This window comes from Alligator sinensis, unplaced genomic scaffold (assembly GCF_000455745.1).
Source record: "Alligator sinensis unplaced genomic scaffold, ASM45574v1 scaffold995_1, whole genome shotgun sequence".
In the NCBI taxonomy this organism is placed as follows: domain Eukaryota; kingdom Metazoa; phylum Chordata; order Crocodylia; family Alligatoridae; genus Alligator; species Alligator sinensis.
The window spans coordinates 275759-287054 of record NW_005842960.1 but is presented as its reverse complement, the minus strand read 5'-3'; the positions used below and the strand labels follow the sequence as shown (position 1 = coordinate 287054).

Below are 11296 nucleotides of genomic sequence, written 5' to 3'. Positions count from 1 at the left end.
GCCAAGCTCCTCTGAATCTCACACAGGGTCTCTATTACCCTGCCGTGTACCCAGAGTCCCCACGAGATGGACGTGGAGTCCTCTTCGGCTTGGGCAGAAACCGCTCAAGCCTCTTATATGGCTAACAGGCCAATCGTTAGCCGCCATGTGGGAATAATTTAGAACTAGCCAATAGCGGGGAACAAATTTGCATATGGGTGGCGGGAACTCTTTTGCACCGTGCATTTCTCTTGCAACTTGAGCAATGCACCCTGCAAAAGAAGCTGCAGAAAAGGCGGGAAACTTGTCCCTGCACCGGGGTTTTCCTGTGCAACAGGAAACTCTCCCGTGCAATGAAGCTGCAACTTGTCGGGGATAATTCTGGTGCCGAAGCACACACAAAATCATGCCTTTGGGTCATGACATACTCGATGACAATGCCATGGGTCAGATGGTCACAGATGAGCATATTGATGACTGCAAGAAAGATGGAAAACATAACTGGTGCAATCACACATCCCTGCTTGACGACAGTTCAAATGGCAAAAAGCTCCATAGCAGAGCCACTGCACAGGATGAAGACAGTCATCTGGTCATGAAGGAGTCTTAGGATGGTGATAAATTTATGTGGGAAGCCAAACTTTGATAAGATCTTCCATAGACCTTCACATTTAACAGAGTCAAAGGCTTTGGTCAAATCAATAAAGGCCATAAACAGTTCCTGGTGTTGTTCTCAGCACTTTTCCTGCATCTGCCAGGCCACAAAAATCATGCCCGTGGTGCCTTTCAATAGCCAGAAGCCACATTGAGACTCAGGAAGGATTTCCTTGGCAAGAAGGAGCAGTCAGTTCAGCAGAATTCAGGCAAGGATCTTAGCAGAATTTGAGTGAGGATTTTCCCAGCAATGGAGAGGAGGGTGATACCTCAATAGTTTCCACAGCCAGTCTTATCTCCCTTTTTAAAAATGTTGACAATATTAAAGTTTAAAATATCTTGGCATTCCTTAGGTGAGTAGGAATTTCCTCAGTGTTCCAGATTTTGAGAAACAGTGTATAGAGCTTTTTGGTCATAGTTTCCCCACTAACTTTGAAGACCTCAGCTGGTATGCCATCAGGACCAAATGCCTTGTTGCTCTTCATCTGTCTTATCACGTGGTGGACTTCCTTAGAGGTAAGTGGACTGGCAAGTGCTTCCCTTACTGGATGCTATGAGATGGATTTGATGTTTTCATCAGTCACCATCGATTCTTGGTTCAGGAGCTTTTGGCAGTGCTCTTTCCAGAGATTTTTGATGGACTTGTCTTTGAGGAGAATACCGCCATCTTCAGAGTATACTGCCATCTAATCTGGGTGAGATCACAAGGTCCATACATGGCCTTGATTGCACTGAAATGCTTCACATGTCTTGATTGTCAACAAAATATTCGATTGTTTTGCCTTCTCTTCCCACCATTTGTATTTGATTTCTTGAATCTTCCTTTGGGCTTCAGCATTAAGCCATCAAAGTGTTCCCTGGCTTCTGACTGGACATAAAATAGTTTTGTCACTCACAGAAAGCTTTTCTCTTCCAAATGAGAAGGGTTTTGATCTCAGCATTGTTTATGTCGAACCAGTCCTGATGGCATCAGGTGATGAATGGTCTCCTTCAGAGTTTGTCAATCTTTCTCAACACTAGTGTTATCATTTTCAAACCTAAGACTGGCAAGTTTCTTAATAACATAAGTTTGCAGGGCTTCGTACTATCTAGGAGTCTGAAGGTATTTGATGTTGTACTATCTTCATACTGATTTGGACTGCTCTTGGTGTTTCAGTGCAACCCTAATGGACATGATTCATTTCACTAAGTGATGATCAGTCCAGCAGCCATTAGCTTCTCTCATAATACATGTGATAGGAACATATTTTAGATCAGATGCTCTTACTATGGCTTGGTTGAGTAGGTGCCATTGTTTTGAGTGGGGGTGTTGCCATGTTGTTTTGTAGCTATCACATTGTTTGAAGACAGTATTAGTAACGAAAAGGTCATGCTTCACACATCTACTCAGTAAGACGATGCCATTGGGATCGGCTTTGCCCACTCCTCCCTTCCCAGTGGTACCCCTCCACATGTTGAAGTCCCAGCTAACTCTCACATTGAAATCTCCAAGAAGCATGATCTCATCCTTTTTCAGGGTGATGGTCAGAATTACATCGAGGTCAGCATAAAACTGTTTGTCCCAGGGGTGCCGGGGTTACAGGAGAACCCCAGGCCAAAATAGAAGAAAGCCCCAACTTACCTTCTGCAGGGGCCGAAAGGAGTGGGGAAATGCGCGCAGAGAAACCGCCCACGCAGTTCGTCAGCCGCGCTCATATCCAGCTGGGGCCAGGTGACGTCAGCTGAAGATGCCACCCAGCGGAAACAAAAGGCAGCCCCGAGGGCGCAGGAGAAAGGCTGACGAGCGGGGGCTCCATGGGGAAGCCTATGGCCCGAAAGGCGCAGCCACTGAGTCGGGCAGCCCAGGATGATGGGGGCGGAGCCAGCGGAGGCACCAGCAGAGAAGCCGGCAGCGGAGCCAGCAGACGGTGGAGGCACTGGCAGAGAAGCCAGCAGTGGAGCCAGTGGAGGCACCGGCAGAGAAGCTGGCAACGGAGCTGACCACCAAGCCAGCCAAGAAGCCGACAGAGAAGCTGGCAGAAGAGCCAGCAGGGAAGCTGACGAAGGGAGCAGCGGTGAGTGGGGAGAGCAGAGGAGGAGACGAGTGCCAGGGAAGCCGAAGCAACCAAGGGGAAGCCCGGAGAAGAGGTAATGAGGGCGGGGCCAACGGGAACCCCAACTGGGATAGCCGTGGGGTGAGCGGCAGAAGACCCCAAGCGGGGCTGGTTAACCGAATAAGGGAGCCAGCAGACGGGCCCACAGCATCCCCAAAAAGAGTCAGTCGGGACCCATACGACCTTGGTTGACTGGGACGCCATCCCTGGAGTAGGGTTGAGCCTAGGGGAGAGAGAGGAGCCCCGAGTGGACAAGCAACTGGGTCTGGGGCACTGAGGCACTGGAAAAACACAGGGCCTGTAGACTGAGCGGCTCTCTATATTCCTTTGTGGTCTTCTGGCCTGCCAGTCACATCTCTCTGGCAGTCATGGTGGTGGGGATCGCACGTTGAGTCACAGTGTGGTTGGAATAGGGAGCTAGGGACATGGGATAGACGAATCTAGGACCAAGGGCCTCGGAGCCTTCATGCCTGAGCCGCAGCCCAGGGACACTGGGGCCCGTGGCTGAAGAGCCACGGGAGGCCAGGGTAGAGACCAAGAGGAACCAGGGACGCCAAAGAGCCAGAAGACCCACGACCAAAGGTGGTGAGTGGCCGGGGTGTAGGGGAGGTCGGAGCCCCTTGAGTGCCTGCCGGGAGGCATGACAGCCCTGGAAGCTGCCTCAAAGGGGAACCCCTCCACTATGTTCCATTCAAAGTTGTGGCAGGCATGTTAAGGGGACCCCGGACGTCAGCTGGGGTAGCCTTTGGGGTCCACTCGCAGGCCTGGGACAGACAAGATCAATAGTCCAAGCTAAGGCTGCAAGAGAATGCCTGACAGAGCAGAGGTGGGCACACTGTTCTTTCTGTTCTTCTTCAGGATCAAGTGTTGGAGTGTATGCATTGATGATGGTAGGAGGTGGATTGGTCAGTTGGAGGCAGCGAGTCATGAGGCGCTCAATTAATGCCAACAGGGAATTTGGTCATTTGGCAGACAATCTGATTCTTAACAGCAAAACCAAAACTGTATTCACCCATTGTTTGCAAGTTTCCCTTTCCAGAAGAACATATAGTCACCCCCTTCTCCCTCAGTTGGCCTTCGACTGCACATCTGGTCTCACTGAGAGCAGCAATATCAATGTTGTATCATGAGAGTTCTCAGGGGACAATAACTGTTCTATGCACAGGTCTGTCACTATTTGGGTAATCTAATAGGGCTTGTACATTCCAGGATGCACTCTAACGTCTATGAAATCTATGTCTATGACATTTTTGTGTTTTGATTATCATCTGAATGATTCCCTTGGAAGTACTTATCCAGTTGTATAAGATAAGGTGGGACAGCTTATGTTTGGAGCACCTTTTTTAGCCTCTTCCCTGTGCATGGTGAGCAGAGGGATCCTAAAAAGAACTGCTTAGTCAAGATCACAGCTGCCAAATCACCCTATTGACCTATTCCAAGGGTGAAGTGACCAACATGTGACCGTGTCCTGCCTGCAGATCCATGACTAGGGACTCCTGGCAATCACTTTATCCCCATCACCACTCATCCATCACCACAGGACTTCATAGGCTAGGGACAGATATTCTAAAAGCCAGAGCCTGAATCAATTCAATCTTTGTAGGTTAATCTACCCTGCAGAGCTTGAACTGATTTGCAAATGGATAGACATTTACTTTTGAATCAAGAAATGCAGGCACATACCTGCAGTGGCACTGGCTAGAAGCCAGGGGGTGCTAGAGTGAGCCCTCCCTTCCCTTCCACCATAGATGACTAGTAGGGGGCACACAGGGGTGCATGTGCCCCCACTGATGGGGCTGGTGCCCCCCTGACAACCGACACTGATGCTGTCGGTAGGGTTGGTGCCCCCCCTGACAGGGCTGCTGCCATCGGTAGCTTCTGTGGGTGTCCCCTCCAGATTCAGCAGGCACCAGTCATTCATGCCTTCCACAGTGCTGAGCTGACAGGGGGTCTGGCCAGCCCCCATCAAGATGCTCTGATTAGAGAGGGGTTTAAACCCCCACTCTGCCTGCACAGTCTCCAAGTGGAGTGTGCCTGGAGAAGGGAGGGGGAAGTAGCCCACACCAGGATTTTCCTGGCTCATTGCTCAGAACCCATCCCCTGGCTAGCACTCCAAGGCAAGGTGGGGTGGCGGGGGGGAGGACTGCTTGTGTGGAGTGCATGCATCTGTTGATACTGAGCTTTTCAGTGTCACTCTCCCTGCTTCTTCATACCATCTGCAGCAAACTGACAGGCAAGGCAGCCAGCAGGGAGCTGATAACACAAAGGTTATGAGCTCATCAAGAAAACAAAGGCCTCTCTTTCATTAGTTCAAGCTCTTCTTAAACAGCGTTTTCCAAGAAATGAAAGGAGGGACATTACCAGCTGACCTGTTGATTAGTTCCAAAAAGCCCTAAAAGGGCACTGTTCTGTCTGCCTTTATCCCAGGGAAATTGAAGACGCACACAGACACCTGTGGGGTGGGGAGGGGAAACCCTGCTTGAGAGGCAAGGGGAGGTGGGATAGGGATGGGGGCAAGCCAGGCAGATTCAGCTGTGCCTGCAGTCCCCCACCCCACTTCTCAGCCAGCCAGAGCAGTAATATGCCCTGGCTAGGGAGGAGAGGGGTAGGGCCAGCCCTGCTCTCTGAAGCAGACAGTCCAGCCCGGGGCTGAAAAGCATGGTGGCATGCTGGGGGACTCTGTTTTAACTTAAACCAGGAAGGGGTCTCGGACAGAAGTTCCATAAACCAGTTTGACCCAAATCAGTTCAGTTAAGTCTGACACTACATTCAACCAGGTTTACCTTAAACCAGTTTCAGTCATCAGTTAGGTTTATGTGCAACTTCTGTCCCTAGCCATAGAATTTGTGGGTATTTGTGATGGGTTATTGTGGTAGAAATTGGATCCAGTGAGAGAATGCTGCATGTGACTTTTTTTACATAAGGAGGCCGTTGCACATCAGCAACCACATGGATGTTGGCAGAGGAGAAACCTGTGTCCATTGGCAAGGAGATCCAAGACAACTGCAGTTATTCTTCCACTACAGCCTTCATCCATCTTCTCAGCCTTTGAGAAGTATGCCTTCTTGATGCTCCTGCTCCACCACTGAGGCCTTTGTTATGTTGTGGTGGACTGCCCTTTGTCTGATACCTCACCTTTAACCTTACTGCCATGGGTTACCCTACCAGAAATACAAGACTCCCAATGGTACTGCTCTCAGGGTCATCAGAAGCATTGTTAATCCACTGGTAATAGGTCACACACAGGCACACGCACACACACAAACACATGCACACACCTACATACACGCACACATGCATGCATGCATGCACACTTAAGAAAGATCCCACCTTCACACAAATTTCCCCACCATGAATTAACTAAAAATAACCTTTTAAAGACATCTGTATTAACTGCCTAGATCAGCTCTACGTTCATCACAGTAGGCAAGTATCATGCATAAGCAGGCTGATCAGATAGCCCTTCTAAAGGTAAGGAAGCTGAGACAGAAACAAAGATATTAAATAGTATGCCCAAAGATGCAAATCACAGCTTTGGTAACAGAACCCAGACCTTTCAATCTTGTGCTTTCCTAAGACACTCTGCTTCTTCTTCCCTACTCCAGTAGCCTGAGTTACAACACAACAAAACAAGACAAAATATTAGTAAAACTCCTCTCAGCCTTAACAAAGATGAAAGCTATTTGAATCATTTCTGGGATGAAGAAAGAAGGGAAAGAAGGATTATGGAATAAGAACTAGGTCTGATTTATTTTTAGAATGAGACAATATAAGCAACTGATAACATTGTCTAAAAATACAATTTGGGGGCCTTATATGCCTTGTTCCTCCTCAAAATTCTGACATTTTTACTTAAATATCTTTTTTCCCTTTCCATTTTGAACAAGGCAGCCTTCTGAAACACATTTTTTCCTTTTCATTTCAAGTACAACAGTGGTTGTCAACCAGTAGTACGTGTACCCCTAGGGATACTTAAAAAGGTTCTGGGAGTACAGAGGGGCTCCTGCCACTGCACATGCCCCAGCTGAGGTTTGGGGATCACATGCACCCCCAATCCGTACATGGGGTGGAGACAGCTGCCGCTGCACACTGAGCTTTGTTCACCACTGCAGCTGCCTTGGGAGTGGTGCGATGTCACATGCCTGCCACTGCTGGGCTGCATTGCACCTCTCTCTGCCTGCCCAGCAGTGGGACACACGTGGCATTGCACCACTCCCAGAGCAGGTGCAGCAGCACACAAAGCCCAGCACGCAGCGGCAGTCGCCTCTGCCCCATGTACAGATTGGGGGGGGGCACGTAGTCCCTGGGCCTCTGCCAGGATATGCACAGAGGTGGGAGCGCCCTTGTGCCCCTGGATGAGCCTCCCAGGTTCTGACTGTCCCACAACCTGGCCCAGCTAGAGCCCCATTCACCCCTGCCCCTGTCTGTGCCCCACTCCCTCACCACAGAGGCCTCGATCTGACAGCCACACCCCTCACCCCTGTGGCCCTTTCCCCTCCCCCACAGACTTACCTGCTGGGGTGGCACATGTACACTCAGCCCCCAAAATAATTTTAATATAAAGGGGTACATGAGCTGAAACTGAGACAGAAGCAGCACACTTGTTAAAAAACCTTGAAAACCCCTGAAGTAGAAGCTCCAGCATGATAAACATTACACTTCAAGTAATACCAGAACAAATCTGGAATCACCTAATTGACCTTAGTTGAGTTACTCTAAATTTATATCTGTGCAAGTGCATGAGAGCAGGATCTGACACTATGTTAGGCAAATATAAAAAGGTCTGACCTGTGTTCTTTGACAACAAGAAATATACATGCATGAACAATTCCACCACACTACTGGTTTTGCCACCCCCATTTTAAAGATGGGGAATTTCTCTGATATAAAAGTAGTTTGTTTCTAGCAGCTGAAGCTTAAGTTCATCCAACGTATTTGGTGTATGATATCCAAACACATTTTTTTTTCTATGTAAACATGCATGCAGCTCTGTGCAAATACTCACGGTACCCAAGTTGAGAAACAATAAAGCTGTACTCTTCAACATTATGGATACTCGCCAAATCTCCATCCTCCTTCCTGCAAAAAGTTAGGGCATCTTTCCATATTTTGAAGTCTTTGTGAATTAGGTAACAGTGACCCGCATATGACATCCATTGAGTAGGACACGTAATAGGCATATCAGTCTCTGAAAGAAAAACAATAGTTAAAAGTTGCAGAAAGAAAGAAAAGTTTATTTTCATTTGTTGAGCACATCTGTCTGATATTTTGTGCTGCATTTGTGGTAAAAAAAAAAATGAGACAGAGAACAAATGAGACTAAAACATTTTTTTAAATATGAACATAAATAAAACAAATATATCCCAAAACACCACATTGATGAGATTACAGAGTAAGTGGTCAAAGCTAAGGAAATGCCATAATTAAAGAAGTCTGCACACCTTTAATTCAGCATCTTTTTGTATGTATTAGGATATAGTCTTTAATAAACCAGCTCTTTAAGTTAATTTCTCCCATACATTTCTCACTTTTCAACAATCAAATCAGAATTTCTCTTTATCTTCTATATTGCTAGACCCATTCTGAGGGGCTAGTTCTCAAAAACTGTATGCATGTTGTGGCGGGCGAGTGGTAGGCCGAGGCTATGACCAGTAGCCCGAAACGGCAGGCGGGTACTTTTATCGATGGAGCGGAATTAGGCATGGATGCGTATTGGTAACAAATTGATTGTTTACTTACACCACTGATGTATGGGCGCAGGCAGAGTTGACTGGCTTAATTGCAGTTACAAACGTAGAAAAGACACTCTCAAAGACACGAGAGAAACGAGATGAGATGAGAAGAAATCTCCATAATTGGCTTACTGCGGTACCGGGGTCGGGGTTACGTCAGGAGGGTCGTGTGACGGGGAGTCGCTGGTGGGTGATCAGTCCGCCAAGTTCACTCCAAGATGTGCGCGGAGTTCTCCGACTTGGGCGGAAACTGCTTTAACTTTTATATGACTAACAAGCCAATCGCTAGTCACCAAATATGAATAATTATAACCGGCCAATGGTGGTGTGCGTATTTGCATAAAGTTGGCGGGAACTTTTACTGCACCGGGGTTTTCTACCCTAGCGGAAAATTCCACTGTGGCGGGAAATTCCACTGTGTTATAGGTATCAAATCAAGGAAGCATTCCACTGTGACATGGGCACTCAACTACTGGGTTCTGACACGTGAGTAAATTCACTCCTGCACTTAAATATGTTATATGAGCCCCATACGTCAGCTTAGAAGAGATAAGTTGCTCTCTTGCAACAAGGGAAAAAAACAAAGAATTAAATTATTCCTTTAGGAATTCTTTATAAAGAATCCACTAAGAAAATTGGACACCAAAAGCAAATAACATGTTTTAAATGGTTTCTAAACTCATTAAATGAAACAGCACTAGAGAACTGTCAATCCTCCTGTTCAGTAAACTCCATAATACAATTGAGTTTTACGGAGGCTATCCATCAAAAAGTCTTAATAAACAGAATGTAAATATTTAGAAAACCAGTTATGATTTTGGTTGCATAGAATTTATCATTTTCATACATTTTAGCAAAAAAAAAAAGTTCTGTAGACTGAAACAAGAGCAGCAGACTTTTATAAATTGCAAGAAGATATCACCAGAGTTCCAAGATTTTATAATGTATATTGCTCGGTAGGAGAGGGGATGTGTTGAGCAGAAGAGTCAAGAGGTCATACTCTGAAAATAACTCATTGGGCACTGACAGCTAAAACCAACTAATCCCAGGTTGTAACTACTAATCCAGTTTCAGGTATGATGGTTTAGACAAGGAATAAACCTGCCTTGAACAAGGAACTAGATTAAATGGCCTCCTGAAGTCTCTTCCACCCCTACGTTTCTGTGAATCTATAAGGCACAATGCTGATTACTATACAATTTAAAAAATACACATTTATAGCTAGCTAATAAACATAGCCTGCAACTTTGTTGTAGGTCACTGAACATTTATCAGTGTATTTCTGCATACATCGGATTCCAATTTTGGAAAATCTATAAAACTCATCTAACATCTCTTTCCGCATAACAGACAGACACTTAGCTGTGATGGTTTAGTCAGGAATGATCCTGCCTTAAGTGGGGGGCTGGACTAGATGACTTTGAAGTCCTTTCCAACCTACTTTCCTATCATCCTATAGTCTTTGTTTTGCCAAATATTGAAAATGACTGCCAGCAGGTAAGTCTTGGATCCGCATACAATCAAAGACCTCATTAAACCTGAGGAGTGTGCCAAATACCATTTTTCAGACACAACAGAAGGAGGCTGGGAATTTACAGCTCAAGGCACTACAGCTGTCACACTGCTAGTTAAGCTCAACCTGAAGGTAATCCTAAACCTTGTACCTACTGACCATCTACACTAAAAATCCCTGAACTTGTAGCAAAACGCTGAGTTTTTCTTTTTTTCAACATTTTGAAATGCATTCCTGTCAACTATCTCTGACTTTTTCTCTCCCTCTCTATTCCCTATAGATAAGTATGAGTAAACTAAGACAGAGTGAGCTAAGACATGGGATAAGCTTTAGCAATTTTATAGCAAGTTTTTTTTTCCCTTCTTTCTCCTTCTTTGATCCACTGTTTTATATTGTATAATTATTATGTTTATATTGATTTTACTGTGGAATTACTGTTTTACTGATTTTTACCGGTTTTTTTTCTATTTATACTATATGATTTAGGCCTACATGTATATGTGCAGTGAGCTAAGACATGGGATAAGCTTTAGCAATTTTATAGCAAGTTTTTTTTTCCCTTCTTTCTCCTTCTTTGATCCACTGTTTTATATTGTATAATTATTATGTTTATATTGATTTTACTGTGGAATTACTGTTTTACTGATTTTTACCGGTTTTTTTTCTATTTATACTATATGATTTAGGCCTACATGTATATGTGCGGGAACGAATTTGCATACGGTGGCGGGAACTCTTTTGCACCGTGCATTTCTCTTGCAACTTGAGCAATGCACCCTGCAAAAGAAGCTGCAAATAGGCGGGAAACTCGTCCCTGCACGGGGGTTCTCCTCTGCAATAGGAAACTCTCCTGTGCAATGAAGCTGCAACTTGGCGGGGATAATTCTGGTGCCGAAGCACGCACAAAATCATGCCTTTGGGTCATGACAGTATAAGTTAGCATAAGTAATGTCAAGCTATGTCAAGTTTCCATTTTGTATGTCAAGCCTCCATCTTGTGTCCTCTGCCCAGGTGTAACCTATGACTCAGTCTCATGAAAATTGGTTCCTGAATGAATGGGTATGAATGAGGGTGCTTGAGATACAATGGTAGCAGGCCTCTACTGAATAATCAACTCAACAACTGGAACATCATCTCAATGACCCAACCATCATCCTGCACTGACCCTCCCTTGCTCAAGATTTGGAAGACAAAGACCGCTGCAGAAACCCACCATTTACAGACACCTGAAACTGCAGTGCTAGCCTGGAGTGCACATGCTCAGTACACCAGGGGCTGATCCTTGCCTGGGCATGCCCCTGCCACTAGAGTCATAGAAGGTCTTC

At 45.9% G+C, this 11296-nt stretch overlaps 1 protein-coding gene across 5 annotated transcripts in view; it reads right to left on the bottom strand.

Moving 5' to 3' along the window:
* Positions 1 to 11296, bottom strand: part of LOC102382687 (macrophage mannose receptor 1-like) — a 136772-nt gene that overhangs the window by 96948 nt on the left and 28528 nt on the right. For all 5 annotated transcript variants that reach the window (XM_014526091.2, XM_025192669.1, XM_025192670.1 and 2 more), the window contains one exon: positions 7732 to 7914. In XM_014526091.2, coding sequence (XP_014381577.1) covers positions 7732 to 7914 — 183 coding nt within the window. The remainder of the gene's footprint in view (positions 1 to 7731; positions 7915 to 11296) is intronic.